Source organism: Pongo abelii, chromosome 6 (assembly GCF_028885655.2).
Source record: "Pongo abelii isolate AG06213 chromosome 6, NHGRI_mPonAbe1-v2.0_pri, whole genome shotgun sequence".
NCBI lineage: Eukaryota > Metazoa > Chordata > Mammalia > Primates > Hominidae > Pongo > Pongo abelii.
This window is the reverse complement of record NC_071991.2, coordinates 20,727,178-20,743,912: the sequence shown is the minus strand read 5'-3', so window position 1 is coordinate 20,743,912 and position 16,735 is coordinate 20,727,178. Positions and strand designations below refer to the sequence as shown.

The 16,735-nt window shown below is 38.0% G+C and overlaps 1 protein-coding gene across 5 annotated transcripts in view; it reads left to right on the top strand.

The window, feature by feature from the left end:
* The window catches only part of TYW1 (tRNA-yW synthesizing protein 1 homolog (S. cerevisiae)), a 268,838-nt gene that overhangs the window by 200,574 nt on the left and 51,529 nt on the right, over positions 1–16,735 (top strand). For all 5 annotated transcript variants that reach the window (XR_008526802.2, XM_054558831.2, XM_054558834.2 and 2 more), the window contains 1 exon segment: positions 12,546–12,656. Coding sequence is in view for 4 of the 5 variants with exons in the window: in XM_054558831.2 (XP_054414806.1) it covers positions 12,546–12,656 (111 nt within the window). In the remaining variant the exon portion in view is untranslated.

The window sequence follows — 16,735 nt, the reverse complement described above, 5'->3', positions numbered from 1 at the left end:
TCATAACCAGTCCCTTATAACCACCAATCTGTTTTCTGTTACTATGGATATAGCTGTTCTGGAAATTTCATATAAATGGATTTGTGTAGTATGTGACTTGCTTTCATTCCTGGGATAAATCCCACTTGGTAATAATGTAAAATATTTTAATATGATGTTGTATTTGGTTTGGTAGTATTCTGCTGAGAATTTCTACATCATGAAGGATTGGATTATAGTTTTCTTTTCTGGTGATGTCTTTTTATGGTTTGTTATGAAGATAATGCTGGCCTCGGAGAAGGAGGTGTGAAGTGTTTCCTCTTCTATTTTTTTTGAAAGAGTTTGAGAATATTCTTCTTGAAATGTTTGGCAATGAAGCCATCTGCTCTTAAGCTTTTATTTGTTGGGAGTTTTTTGATTGTTCAATCTCTTGACTTGTAGGTCTGTTCCGATTGTCCATTTCTCCTTGAGTCATTTTTGGTAATTTACGTATTTCTAAGAATTTGTCCATTTAATTTAGGTTATCCACTTTTTTTGGTATATAGTTGTTCATAGCATTTTCTTATAATTCCTTTTATTTGTGTGGGGTTAGTAGTAGTATCTCCACTTTCATTTCTGATTTTAGTTATCTGTGTCTTTTTCTTAGTCTAGCTAAAGGTCCATTTAGTTGATCTTTTCATAGAACATACCTTTGGTTTCTTTGTTCTCCCCAGTTTTTCTGTTCTCTATTTCTTTTACCTCTGTTCTAGTCTTTGTTTCTCTTTCCTAACCCTGTTGGTTTAATTTACTCTTGTTTTGCTAGGTCTTGGAGGAGAGTTAAGTTAATCATGTTGTTCATGTGTTCTGTGCTTTTACTCCTTTGTCTTTAATTGTTACTGAGAAAGTTCTTTTGTCTTATATTATTGGTTACCCAGAGAGATGTGTACAAATGTTCTATTGTGACTCTGGCTATGTTCATTTCTCATTTTAGTTATGTCAATTGTTACTTCATATGGATGCTATATTGTTAGGTACTAGTCTATTCTTATACTAGTTAAGAATTGTTATATATTTTTGGTGAATTGGCCTTTTTATAATGCCCTTCTCACCTTCTCATCTTAAAGTCTGTCTAATACTAGTAAAGCAACACTAGTATTTTTTTATGGTCAGTGTTTGCATAGTACAACTTTTTTCTTTTTGTTTTTATTTTCAGCCTTTTTTGTATCTTTATATTTAAGTTATATCTTCATAAGACATTACCATTTTTGTGTCATGCAGTCAGTATTCATGATTTACCCACAAATTTTCTCTCTATTCTTTCGTATGTCTCTGCTTCCATCTGAAGGACTTTTTAATAACATGTAATTGGGTTTGTTTTCTTAAACCTTTGGAAAATCTTTATCTTTTTGAGTGTTTATCTGTTTGCATGAAGTACAATAATAGACATTTGAATTTAAATTTAGCATCTAATTATTTGCATTATTTTCCTTTCCCCTTTTTAGCTATCTTTTTCTCTATTTTCTTTTGTTTTTAATTAAGGAATTTTATTATAAGTTTTTCATTCTGTTGGTTTTTAATATTTATTTTTCTATTATTGTTCTTTTAGTTGTTGCCCTAATGATTGAAGCAGGCAACCTTGACTTATTAAAGTCAATGTAAATTAACGTTTACATCATTTTATAAGCAATAGTACTTAGAATACTTAACTCCATTAACTCCCTCCCAACTTCTATGCTGTTTTTGTTGTACATTTTACTTTTGCATATTTTTTGAACCCCACATGACCTTACTATTCTTTTTTTTTTTTGAGACGGAGTCTTGCTCTGTTGCCCAGGCTGGAGTGCAGCCGCCCAATCTCAGCTCACTGCAGCCTCTGCCTCCTGAGTTCAAGTGATTCTCCTGCCTGAGCCTCCTGAGTAGCTGGGATTACAGGTGCGTGCCACCACGCCTGGCTATTTTTTTTGTATTTTTAGTAGAAACTGTGTTTCACCACGTTGGCCAGGCTGGTCTTGAACTCTTGACCTTGGGTGATCCACTCACCTCGGCCTCCCAGAGTGCTGGAGTTATAGGCATGAGCCACTGTGCCCAGCTAAGACCTTACCATTCTTGTTTCATACCGTCAGTATTCATGATTTCACCACAAATTTTCTCTTTAATCTTTACTATGTCTCTTCTTCCAGCTGAAGGACTTTTTAAAAAACAAACAAGCTGGATGTGATGGCTCACACCTGTAATCCCAGCACTTTGGGAGTTCAAGGTAGGAGGATCACTTGAGTCCAGGAGTTCAAGACCAGCCTGGGCAACATAATGAGACCCTGTCTCTACAAAAAGTAAAAAAAATTAACCGAGTGTGATGATGCACCAGTGCACTCCAGCCTGAGTGACAGAGTGAAACCCTGTCTCAAAAAACAAAAAATTAAAAAAAAATTAAAAACAAAATATAAACACAATACCATTATCACTACTAATACAATTAACAATGCATTTTAATGCATTTCCTGAAAATTCAAATGTGTCTCATTTTCTCTGATAGTTTCCAAAAGAATGTGTTTTTATAACTTTTTTTCTCAGAGTAATATCCAAACAAGATTCTCACACTGTACTTTGTTTATACTTCTTGTAATGTGATTGCTCCAATCCTGTTTCCCTTTCTTGTGTGCTACTTATTTGTGGAAGAAGGTGGGTCGTTTGTCATTAGAATTTGCAACATCCCGAATTTGGCTGATTGAGTCCTTTTGGTATCTTTTAATATAGTCTGTGTTTCTTTGTAATTCCTGTAAAATGGTAGTTACAACTAAAGGCTCGATTAATGATATATTCGGTTTTTGGCAAGAATACTTAATAATTGTTGCTGTACTGTTTCCTAATGCATCAATCAAGTGGTACACAACATCTAGTTGTTAAGATTGATTAGTGGATTTTCTACATAGATAATCATGCTATCTCTAAACAAAGACAGTTTTATTTCTTTCTTCCAAATCTGTTTTCTTTGTATTCCCCTGTCTTGTCTTACTGCATTGATTAGGACTTCCAGTACCATGTTGAAAAGCAGTGGTGAGAGAAGACATCCTTGCTTTGTTCCTGATATTAGTGGGAAAGCTTCCAGGTTCTTGCCATTAAGTATGATGTTAGCTGTAGGTTTTTTGTAGATATCCTTATTAAGTTGAGAAAATTTTCCTAGTTTGCTGAGAGTTTTTATTATGAGTGGGTGGTGAATGGTGTCATATGCTTTTTGGCATCTATTGATATAATCACGTGATTTTCCTTCTTTATCTTGTTGATGTGATGGATTACATTAACTGGTTTTCAAATGTTCAATCAGCCTTACCTACAGATGGGTTGCAGACAAACAACTCATTTTGTCTGCTTACATACAAATGGCAAATGGTTTTTCTGGGAGTATTTTAGTGGAGAACTGTGAGAGGCTCTATTGCATACTGCTGGTCTTTTGTTTGATAACCAAGATGTCTGTAGTTAGACTCTTTGGGACATTTGTCACATTAGGACCCCCTTCCCCTATGCTCTTGGGATATTCTGAACTTATCATTATGCTGCTTATCAGATTAACATTTCTGCATGTCTTTTTCTCCCCCATTACAAAAGTTTTACTCATTTACTGTAGAAATTTGGGGCAATACAGGAAAACATAAACCCAAAGGGGATAAATAAAAACATTTTATGAAATTTTTAAAAGCAGGCAGAGATAAAGAGAGATTACTTTCAAAAGAGCAACAATAGGCCAGTGCTTGATTGCAGAACAGAAATGAGAGCACAAACCATGGAGCCTCAAAGGGCTGAAATTTGCCAAGAGCTGCCAATCTAGAAGTCCATTCCCAGTGAAAATATTTTTCAAGAGTGAAGGAGAAAAAAAAAGTTTTGAAGAAGACAAAATGCCTACTTAGTAAAGGAAATAGGTTAAAAATCAATAAGCTAAATGCATATATTAAGAAGTTAATTGGTACCAACAATGTTTTTTTTTAAAAAAAGAAAAGAGCAGTAAATTAAACATAGAGTAAGTACTTGGAAGGAAATAAAAAGAGCAGAAATTAAGGAAATAAAAAACATCCATAAAATAGGATTACAAAAAAGCAAAAGTTGGTTATTCAAAAAATCTTACAAAACTGATGATTACCTGGCAAGTTTAATCAATAAAATGAGAGATGATACAAATAAGTAATGTTAGAAATGAAAATGAAACATCACTATAGATCCTATAGACATTAAAAAGATAGGAGGATATTTTGAATTACTTTATGCCAATTAATTTGGGAATTTAGATGAAATATACAAATTCCTAGAAAATGAAGCTTAAGAAAATTAATACTAGAAGAAATGATCTACATGGACTTATAATTGTTAAATAAATTGCTTTTTTAAATTTGAAACCTCAAACAAAGGAAACTCCAGGCCCAGATGATTTCATCGTTGAATTATACCAGTTCCTGATGATACCAGTCATCAGGAGAACTAACACCAACCCTACACAACTATTCCAGAGAGGAATAGTAGCACTTTCCATCTCATTTTATTAGTTCAGAATAATTTTTTTTTTTTTTTTGAGATGGAGTTTCGCTCTTGTTGCCCAGGCTGGGGTGCGATGGCGTGATCTCAGCTCACCGCAACCTCTGCCCCCTGGGCTCAAGTGATTCTCGTGCCTCAGCCTCCCAAGTAGCTGGGTCTACAGGCATGCGCCATTACGCCCAGCTAATTTTGTATTTTTAGTAGAGATGGGGTTTCTCCATGTTGGTGAGGCTGGTCTCGAACTCCCAACCTCAGGTGATCCACCTGCCTCAGCCTCCCAAAGTGCTGGGATTACAGGCATAAGCCACTGCGTCCAGCCAGTTCAGAATAATCTTTATACCAAATTCTAAGAAGAATAAGACAAAAGCGATTTTTACTCATAAGCATAGAAGCAACAATTTTAAAGAAAAGATCAACAAACTAAATACAGCAGTCTATAAAACCATGAAAAACTGGCTTTATTCTAAGAATGCAAGTTTTGTTTAATGTGTAAAAATCAACCTATTTATGATGTCATAATAAGAAAGATGGTAGGATAAGCTTAATAGATGCATAAAAAGAATTTGACAGAAATCAATATTTATTTATGATTAAAATCTTATAGCCAATTAGAATTAGAAGGAAACTTCCTAATCTGATAAAGATATTTACCCATAAAACTCATACTTCTTGAGTAAATGTTTAAAATCTTACTGTGCAGAATAAGACAAGCATACCCACTATATTTATCACCACTTCCATTTAACATGGAATCAAAGTCCTGGCTAGTGCTAAATGACAAGAAAAAGGGAAAAAAGTTATGATTGGAAAGGAAGATGTCATTTTTAGTAAATAAATGTGTACATAAACAATCCTTTCCAAAATTTGTAATTATTCGCTTTAATAAATGTATTTTACAAGACTGCTATATGGATACACAGTCAGCTTACAAAAATCAGTTATATTTCTGTATACCAGCTATTAAAATATCAGTTAAATATTAGTTAAAAGAGGAAAAATAGAAAAGATACTACCATAACAAAGCATCAAAAGTATATTACCTTGGAATAAATCTATGGAAAGAAGTTTTTGACCTTTGTATTGAAAACTATAAAATATTATCGAGAGAAATTTTGAAGGATCTAAATAAAGGTAATTATTTTGGCAGATTCAGGGTTGTAAAAGTATCATTTCTCCATACACTGATTATATTTAATTATGGTAGCCACTAGCTACATGTGGCCATTGAGTACTTGAAACGTGGCTACCCTGAATTGAGCCATGCTGTGCATTGGAATTCAAAGACTACACTTGATCTTAGCCAAAAGGCTAGAAGCAATGGAATTCAAAGATTTAGTCTGGTAAAAAGAATGTCAGGTATCCCAATATTTAAATATTGATTGCTTCTTGAGTTGATAATTTTGGGGATATGTTAACTTAAAATACATTTAAAAAAATAATTTCACCTGTGAACTTATATGTCTATTGAACAACACTGGCTTATAGATTCAATGCCATATCAGGCAGAATCATAAAGGGTTGTTTATGTTTGTGGAAATTAATAAGCTGATTCTAAAATGTACATGGATATGCAAAGGGCCAAGAATAGCCAACATACTCTTTCAGAAGGACGACATAAGAGAACGTGCTCCACTGTAGGGCTTTTCAACGTTGGCACTGTAGGGCTTTTCAACGTTGGCACCATCGACATTTTAGACTGCATAGTTCTTTTTAGGAAAAGGGTTGGGGAGACTGTCCCATGCATTGTAGGATATTCAGCAGCAGCCCTGGCCTTTACCCACTAGATGTCAGTAGCAGCCCCCATTTGTGAAAACCAAAAAATTTTCTCAAGATGTTGCTAATTGTCCCCTGCGGTGCAGAATCGCTCCTGGTTGAGAACCATCTGTATTGGATATCAAGTCTTAGTATAAAGCAACAGTAATTAAAAGTGTGATATTGAGACAAAGAGAAATGATTAGATCAGTGGAACAGAATAGAAAAAACCAGAAGCAGACCCTCGCATGCATAGACAATGATTCTATCATATTTACTACAGTGGACTATCCACATGTTAAATAAGTTTAACCTCTCAACACCACACGCAAAAGTCAGTTTTGGTGGATTTTTGACACAAATGTGAGTGGCAATATGATAAAACTTCTAGAAAAAAATGTAAGAGCTTATCTTCATGCTCTTGATAGCATGGAATGATCCTTTAAAGAGACACAAGAAACACTAATATGAAAGCAACGCTAATAAGGAAAGAAAGTGGAAATGTATGAAAGTTAGGAATTCTTATTGATCAGAAGACATTGTGAAAAAAAGGAAGCCATAAAGTGGATGAAATTATTTCTAATACATTTATAACAGAGCTTTTCTTTCCAGCAAATGCAAATAATTTATTGAAAATCAGTTGGAAAAAAGACAAATATTCCAACAGAGAAATATTCAAGAAATTTGAACCAGTACTTCACAAAAACAGAGATACAGATAGCCAGAAAACATATGAACTTAGCTTGCTTACATTCATAGGCAGATGCAAAGCCAAAACAATGCAAAAGTGGTGAAAACTAGCAACACTAAGTGTTGTTGAAGATAACAACCAACCAAAACTCTGATACAACGTGGGTGAAAGTGTGGCAAAATGACTTTGGCAATCAGATTGCCAATATCTGCTAAGATCGAATGTATACATATCCGCCATGACCCAGCATTTCCATATTTAGGTAGATCCTAGAAAATGTGTGTTCTTGTGCATCAAGAAACAAGTACAGCTGGGCACGGTTGTTCATGCCTGTAATCCTAGCATTTTGGGAGGCCAAGGCAAGAGGATTGCTTGAGCCCAAGAGTTTGAGACCAGCCTGGGCAACAAAATGAGCCTGTCTCTACAGAAAAAAAAAAAAAAAAAAAAGCTAGGAGGGGCAGCATGTGCCTGTAGTCCCAGCTACTCAAGAGTCTGAGACGGGAGGATCCCTTGAGACTGGGAGGTTGAGGCTGTAGTGAGCCGTGCTTATGCCACTGCACTCCAGCCTGAGTGATGGAGCGAGACCCTATCTCAAGCCAGACAAAAAAAAAAACAAGGAGGTGGGGGAGAGGGAGAGAGAGATGAGTACAGTAGCACTCATGGCAGCAGTATTTTCTAAGAAACCCAAAGTAGGGGGTTAAAATCATTCACTAGTAGTATATTCATACAATGTGGCCATAAAGATGTATCTATGGTTACACATAAGTACCATGCACTCTACTGGGCCACTGGAGCTCCAGTTACATCAACAGCATGAATGAATCTCGCAAACATCGAATTCAGTGAAAGAAGCCAGACAAAAGAATACATGTCACAGTAGCATTTTATAAAATTTCCTTAAACAGGCAAAACTAAACTCTGGCGTTCAAAGAGATAACCACATTGTTTTATAATAGCTAAAACCTGGACATGATCCAAATGTTTAGGGAATGGTTGAATAACTTGTTGTATATTAATGCAACCCAATACTAGATAATGAAAATGAACAAACCTAAACATGGAGCAACATGGGCGAATTTTATAAACACAGTGTTGAGTGATAGACGCTGGACACAAAATAATGTATGATTCCACTGACATAAATTCCAAACACAGGCAAAAACTAGACTATCATGTTAAAGTCAGGATATTAGATATTAGTCAGGTGAAGGGAGTGGATGTTCACTGGGAGGAGCAGAAGGGTGTCTGGGTGATGGGCATTTTGTGATAATCCCTGGAGTTATACATTCGTGTTTTGTGTACATTTCTCTTTGTGTGTTTCATCTCACAGTTTTAGAAGATTTAGCAAAGTGAGAGAGAGCCTATACTGGTTCCTACTGTTGCATGACAGGTGAGCCCCAAAACCAGGGCTTAGCTTGGGAGGGTTTTTGGCTTTGTCCAGGAAAGAATTGAAGGGCAAGCCAGTGGTATTAGACGGGAATCTTTTATTGAAGGGTACAGCTCCTTGCAGAGCAGGGCTAACTCATAGGCAGCGCACCCAGAATGGGCATTGTATGGGCTCCTGGCAACTGTATTTATGCACATATAAATACACTTCAATTACATGCAAATTAAGGGGCAGGCCAATGCAAATAAAGGGGTGTGTTATTTAGAACTTTCTAGCAAAGGGGCAGTAACTTCTGGGTTGTTGCATGGCATTTGTAAACTGTCATGGCCCTGGTGGGAGTGTCTTATGCTAATGAACAAGAAGGCTATCTTACCTTAGTGGCCATCTGCTGGTTCCTGATGGTTTCTTCACTTCATCCTGTCTGGACCTGTTTTGGTCAGCAGGGTTGTGACCAGAAAACAAGTCCTGCCAGTCTCCCACCTCACTACTGCTTGGGTTCACACCCCAGCTTTGCTGCTCTCCAGCTGTGTAACTTCAGGCAATTTACTTAACAGCTGTCAGCCTCACCTTCATATCTGTAAAGTGAAGATAATAATCCAATCTATTTTGTGAGATTTGTTGTAAAGATTAGACAAATATTGGAATCTTTGCCAAGCTACAAAGCACTTTATAACAACAGCTGGCACATAGTAAGGGCTGAGTAATTGCCAACTCCTGCTATTATTTTTATGGTTACTGTTGCCAGTTTATTTGTTCAGGTGAATTGTAAACTCTCGTTGGAATTACATTATATTTATAAATCCATCATGGCTCTCCATGTAGATAGGTTTTTGTTTAGGTCTTTTAGAAAAGTTTATTTTACTCACTGCCCTGCATGCTAGTTCATAATTTAATCATTAGGAATATATATATATATAAATTTTTTTTTTTTTTTTTTTTTTTTGAGACAGAGTCTTGCTCTGTCACCCAGGCTGGGGTGCGTTGGTGCGATCATGGCTCACTGCAGCCTCCACCTCCCAAGCTCAGGCAATCCTCCTGCTTCAGCCATGCCCGGCTATTGTATATTTTGTAGTGATGGGGTCTCTTTATGTTGCCCAGGCTGGTCTCGAATTCCTGGCCTCAAGTAATCCTCCCACCTTGGCCTTCCAATGTGCTGGGATTACAAGCATGAGCCAGTGCACCCAACTGAATCACTAGGCATTGCATAATTATAGGTAGAATATGCTTTCTCTTGAATTTTGTAATTGCTGAGTGCTGGCATATAGTAGCTAATACTTGGTATGATACACTGCTGCCAAGCTTGGTTGTAGATTCCACGTGCTAAATGCTACATTCAGGTAGAAACTAAGAACAGAGAGGTAATGATACCTAGTACATGGGTCAGGATTAATTCTGGCTCCAGTGTCCACATTTAACTCACTACTGTATCCTTGGAAAGCTGTTGGTTTTTATTTTTTATTTTTTGGTAACTGGCCTAATCTCATTTTTAGTTGATTCTCTTAGGTTTCCAAGGAGCCAGTCATATTATTTACAATTAATTATTTTTTGTATATTCTCCAGTAATTCTTATCCTGGCCTTGTTGCTTTGATTATAACTTGTAGAAAAGTATTTTTTAAGAAAGAATAGAAATTCTTCTATTAGTCCAACTAAATAGAAATGCATTTATTTATTTATTTATTTATTTATTTATTTATTTATTTGAGACAGAGTCTCACTCTGTTGCCCAGGCTGGAGTGCAGTGGCACAATCTTGGCTCATTGCAACCTCTGCCTCCCGGGTTGAAGCAATTCTCTTGCCTCAGCCTCCCAAGTAGCTGGGATTACAGGCGCCTGCCACCATACTCGGCTAATTTTTGTATTTTTTAGTGGAGACGGGGTTTCACCACGTTGGCCAGGCTGGCCTTGAACTCCTGACCTCAAGTGAGCCACCCACCTCGGCCTCCCAAAGTGCTGGGATTACAGGCGTGAGCCACCGCATCTGGCCCCTCTATTTTTTTAGCCAGTAAGAATAGTGTTGACTATTGACTGGAGAATGTTGTGAATTTTTTTTTTTAATATTAAGGATGTGTTTAATTAACTGAATTTACCAAATGGCGTTTGATTTGCTCATTCTGTTTTGTTTTAAAAGCAGGGATGGCTTTTAAACTATATCAAATACCTTTGGGTATCTATGAAGATGATCGTGTGGTTTTTCTGTGTTGAATTACTAGTATAATGAATTGTATTACTGTATAGCCTAATACTGAATTGTTTTTGCATTCCCGGAATTTTTAACAAAATGCTGAATTTTACTTGCTAAAATTTCTATAAGATTTTTACATATATAAGTATGAGTGAGATTGGTCTGCAGTTTTCTACTATTTTTGTTAGCTTTTGGCGTTGGAAGAATTATGAGTATGTAAAGGGAATCTGGTAGATTTCTGAATTATAAGCATGTAAAGGGAATCTGGAAGATTTCTGTCTTTCCTTGCATGATATACTGCATTTTAGAAGGAACTTTTGAGTACACATGAGTAAATATGCTTGGAAAACATTAATTTCTGGTGTGGCTGCCTAATATTCCTTATTAACGATATCTTAGTTTTCTTCAATGAAGATGTCCAGTGTTTCTTCTTTTTTATTAATGTTGGAAGTTATCAAACATAGACTAAAGTAATAAGATTGGTATCATTTTGTGCATCCCTTTTACTTTACTTTGTATTTTTTTTCTTGAGTATTTTGAGCATTGCTACTTAAGGTGTGGTTTGAGGGCTGGCAGCCTGAGTGTTACCTGGGCATTTGCTACAGATGCATGTAGTCATGTACATGGAACCACATACATCCCATCACCTTTGCCATAGTCTGTTGGTTATAGGCAAGTCACAGGTCCTATACCTACTCAAGGGGTGGGTCTCACTTTAGATTTTAAGCCATTCTTCTTCTTATTTTTATTTATTTATTTATTTATTTATTTATTTATTTATTTATTTTGAGACAGAGTCTTGCTCTGTCTCAATGCAGTGCCGTGATCTCAGCTCACTGCAACCTCCACCTCCCAGGTTCAAACGATTCTCCTGCCTCAGCCTCCTGAGTAGCTGGGATTACAGGTGCACGCCGCCACGCCTGGCTCATTTTTGTATTTTTAGTAGAGATGGGGTGTCACCATGTTGGCCAGGCTGATCTCAAACTCCTTACCTCAGGTGATCCCCCCGCCTTGGCCTCCCAAAGTGCTGAGATTACAGGCGTGAGCCACCACGCCCAACCTTAAGCCATTATTAATAATGTTGTCCTGAGATTTTTTAAATTTTTAATCATTTGTTTTGGGTTCTAAAAGGGAGCTACAAAGTCAGAGTGTAAGCTTTTTAAAGGCTTTAATGCCTACTGTCTAATTACATTTTCAGAAATCTAGCTTGGCTCAGTGGTGTGTGCCTATAATCCCAGCCCTTTGGAAGCCTCAGGCATGAGGGTCACTTAAGGCCGAGAGTTCGAGACCAGCCTGGATAACATAGCAAGGACCCCATCTCTAAAAAAATTTTTGAACTTAGCCAGGCATGATGACGTGTGCCTGTAGTCCCAGCTACTTGGGAAGCTGAGGCAGGAGGATCACTTGAGTCCAGGAGATTGAGACTGTGGTGAGTTATGATTGTACCACTGCACTCCAGCCTGGACAACAGGTCGAGACCCTGTCTCTAAAAAAATAAAGAAGAAAAGAAAGAAAGCCAGTTCCTCTTGTGGTTATATGGCACACAAATAGCAACATTGACAATCCATCCATGTGCCTTTTCTGCCAGCAAGAAATGCCAAGAGATCATTAAATAATGAGGGAGTAGGAAAGAAGACAGGACTTACTAACAATTCTTGTCACTAACAGCTTCGGTGATTATTACCTGAAAGCCTAGAGGGTATTTGAATTAATTTTTTATAGCCTAACACTGTTTGGTCAGTTTATCATTCCTTACTAAATGTAATTCAGTGTGTCTGTGTCAAGAAACCTTTGGGTGCCTGGCATAGTGTTAAATGTTGTGGGGCAGAGAAAAGAAATATCTCAGTATCTCATGTGCCTTCCATAAGGCATGTTAGAATCATAGTGTTTATTTTTGTTTCATCTTTCCTCAAAATATAGCTTCAGTTTACAAAAGTTCATGATGAGTTTTGCCTGCCCTGGGTTCTCTGGGTTGAAAGAGCTTGAGAAACCCTCTAGGTTAAGAGGTGACATCCACCAAGATAACAACGAAGTTGGCTTTTCCTTTGTTTTAGCAACAACGAACTGTCTACAGACTGACGCTCGTGAAAGCATGGAACGTGGACGAGCTCCAGGCCTACGCGCAGCTCGTGTCCCTGGGGAATCCTGACTTCATCGAAGTGAAGGTAAGCCCCTGCTGACAAAGAATCGTGGTGCTTTGTTGGCCATCGTGGAGTTAAAACCTTGTAAAACTCTAGAGGTCCCAGGAATTTTATTGATGTATTCATTTCGTGATCGATATTCATCAAGAACCTGGAATTGTTCTAGGCCTTGGGGATAATAGCAGTCAAGAAGACCAAGCTCTTGCTCTTATAAAGCTAGTATTTTAGTGGGAGGATGGACAGTCGACACAAAATGAGTCATTAAAAACCATGTAGTGACATGAATATGCTGAGAAATAAAATAGTGTGGTGGTGAGTAATTGGTTGGCTTTTACATAAACCTTTATTTCAGACATATACGGAAGTAGAGAGATTGGTCTAATGAACTCCCATCCACCTATCACTCACCTTCAAAAATGATCAACTCATGACCCAGAGTTGTTTCAATTATACCTTTACCCATTTTCTCTGCTCTTCGCCCAGATTATTTTAAAGCAAACCACCAAAATTATATCATTTACCCAGAATTATTTCAGCATATATTCCTAAAAGATATCTACTCTTATTTTATTTACTTTATTTCATATTTTATTTTATTTATTTATTTATTTATTTTTATTTTTATTTTTTATTTTGTTTTATGACAAGGACTCGCCCTGTCACCCAGGTTGGAGTGCAGTGCTGTGATCGTAGCTTACTGCAGCCTCCAACTCTTGGGCTCCAGCAGTCCTCCTGCCTCAGCCTCCTGAGTAGCTGGGACTAGAGGTGCACGCCACTATGCCTGGCTATTTTTTGTAGAGAGAAGGTCTCACTGTTTTGCCCAGGCTGGTCTCAAACTCCTGGCCTCAAGCGACCCTCCTGCCTCGGCCTCTCAAAGTGCTGGGATCATAGGTGTGAGCCACTGTGCCCGGCTGATGTGTATTCTTTTGAAACAGTTATTCAGAGTGCTGGGCTCATACCTAAAAATTTTCAACTAAAAATTTTAATTTCCTCTTCCATGTGTTTTGTTTTTCCTCTTAGAAATCACTTTGCTGTAGAAAATGGATGATGCATCTTGGCTGATGCCCTATGTTTATATTTTAGGTTTTGTTGATTGCATGTTCCTGTGCATCCTGTGGATTGTGAGATCAAGAGAAGATTGATTAAATTCAGGGGTGCATGTGTGTGTGGGTTTGTTTGTATTTCAGGAATATTTCACTGGTGGTCTTGTATACTCCAGTCAGGAGTCACATAATGTCTGCTTGCCTCTCATATTTTTGCAAGTGTTTCTTTGGGATAGATTCCGATGAGTGTATTGCTGGGTCAAAGGGTAAATGCATATATTATTTTACTAGGTATGGTGGTTGACTATTTTAGGGAAGCTTTTCTGAGATGACATTTTATTTTATTTTATTTCATTTTATTTTATTTTATTTCATTATATTATATTTTATTGTTTTTTGAGATGAAGTCTCGCTCTGTCACCCAGGCTGGAGAACAGTGGCGTGATCTTGGCTCACTGAAACCTCCACCTCCTGGGTTCAAGCGCTTCTCCTCCCTCAGCCTCCCAAGTAGCTGGTGCTATAGCTGCCCACTACCGCACCTGGCTAATTTTTCTATTTTTAGTAGAGACGGGGTTTCACTCTGTTGGCCAGGCTGGTCTCGAACTCCTGACCTCGAGTGATCCACCCACCTCAGCCTCCCAAAGTGCTGAGATTACAGGGTTAGAGCTACTGCGCCGGGCCTGAGATGACACTTTAAAAACTGATACGTAAATAGTAAGCCGAAGCCAGGGGTAAGGGCGTTCCAGGCAGGCGGTACTAGTGCATGGAGGTCCTGTGCTATCCTAGTGGAGTGGCTGAGGTTGGCAGTGGCACAGGATGAATCAGAACAGTGGGCTGGGGCAGCTTTTATGAGGCCTTTCAAGCAAAGATAAGGGGATTGGATTTTAAACTAAGTTTGATGGTAATCTTTTTAAATATAGGTGCACTAGGAAAGGACGTTGAAGCTGGGGAGAGATGCAATCTGATTTGTGATTTTAAAAGATCACCCCACTGCTGCAGCATGGCTTGGTTATAGAGGGCAGTAGAGTAGGCACAACAGTCACAAAGTGAGTGGTTAGTCCAAGCAAGAGATGGTTTGGGGAAGGTCAGTGGGACTAGGGCTGGAGAGCAGTGGGTGCATTTAGGATTCATTTTGGAAGTAGAACCAATAAAACATTTTGCTACATTATAGGTACGGGCTGAAAGAAAAAAGAATCAAGAATAGCACCTGGATTTTTGGCTTAAGCCATTGCGTGGATGGCGAAACTGTTTGCTGAGATACAGGAAACCAGGAGGGAAAAGGGGACATATTTGGGGAGAAATTTTGAGCTCCCTGTTGGCCACATTAAATTTGAGATATCTTTTAAATATCCAAGTAGAAGTTTAAATAGATCATAGGTTTTATAAGCTCAAAGTTTCAGGAATAAGATAGGGCTAGAAATAATGATTGGAAGTAATGGCTTTTTTGGGCAACTAAGAGTCCACAAGACAAGAGAAGTGATGAGAAAATGTACCCTGTCTGGGAAAACCAACTCTGCTCATTTCCGTTTATGGCTTTGAAACTGAACCCTCTCTGTGTCATATCAGAGGTTTTACAGCTGTCTTTTGGTGAGTTTAGCTTTTGGTGTTACTCTAGAGGGGTGGGGAGGTGGGAACAGATGAAATACTGCTGTCTGAGTATGTAACATTTTATCTCTGGTCAGGCTGAAGACACTCTTAAAATTGCACTTAATTTCAAAAGGCTACTCTTGGCAGGAGCTCTAATGATGCAAAGATACAAACTGCAGCTGAAAATATATGTATCAGCTTAAGCAAACCTTGCCAACATCAGAGATTAGTGGTGTTTTAATTTACGATTTAGCTATTAAAGAATGCTGCCTCAAATTATGTTGCAGTAAAACCTCTATTATAATAAAGCAGCTTGGCTGGATCTCCCCTTTTTTCATTTCCTTCCTTTCTTCCTCCCCGCCCCACCTCTCCCCCCTCCTTTCTTACTTTCGCAGTCATGTTTTTCTATAAAGAATAGGTATTTTAAATCTGAAAAAAATCAGTCAACATTATTTTTTAAAGAAAGACAGCTACTTGGTAAATAGTGTAATTCTCTGATGGGTATTATTTGGTTCACCAAACTATGAACATCACTAGGAAATAGATAAAGCCTTCTGTCTATAGCTGAGATGTTTTGTTTTGTTTTGTTTTGTTTTTCTGAGACAGTCTTGCTCGGTTGCTCAGACTGGAGTGCAGTGGTGCAATCATGGCTCGCAGCAGCCTCCAGCTCCTGGGCTCAAGCGATCCTCCCACCTCAGCCTCCCAAGTAGCTAGCTGGACGACAGACGCACACCACCACACCTGGCTAATTTAAAACATTTTTGTATTTATAGAAATGGGGTCTCACTATGTTGCCTAGGCTGGTCTTGAACTCCTGGCCTCAAGCAGTCCTCCTACATTAGCCTCCCAAAGTGCTGGGATTACAGACATGAGCCACTGCACCCAGCCTAGCTAAGATGCTATTAACAACAAAGTTTTCTTTCAAAATTTCCATTTTACTATTTTGTCCTTGCATTCAACAATATTTTTGAGCTCTCTCCATGTGATAGGCCTTGTTAAAGCTCTGGAGATGAAAAATTTTATATGAATGTGCTATTTGGGAAATGAACGTTTTATTGAAAATAGGCAAAAATCTATAAAAGTAAAATGACCTACTCTGAGAGATTTTATAATTGAAAACTCTTGGAGAAATGTATAACCACAATTAAATTTTTTTTTTTTTTTTGAGACAGGGTCTTACTCTGTCTCCCAGGCTGGAGTGCAGTGGCACAATCTCGGTTCACTGCAACCTCTGCCTCCCGGGTTCAAGCAATTCTCATGCCTCCGCCACCCAAATAGCTGGGATTACAGGTGTACACCACCACACTTGGCCAATTTTTGTACTTTTTATAGAGACACGGTCTTGCCATGTTGCCCAGGCTGGTCTTGAACTCCTGAGCTCAGGTGATCCACCCGCCTTGGCCTCCCAAAGTGTTGGGATTACAGGCGTGAGCCACCGTGCCTGGCTTAAAATAAATATTTTGATGATAAAAT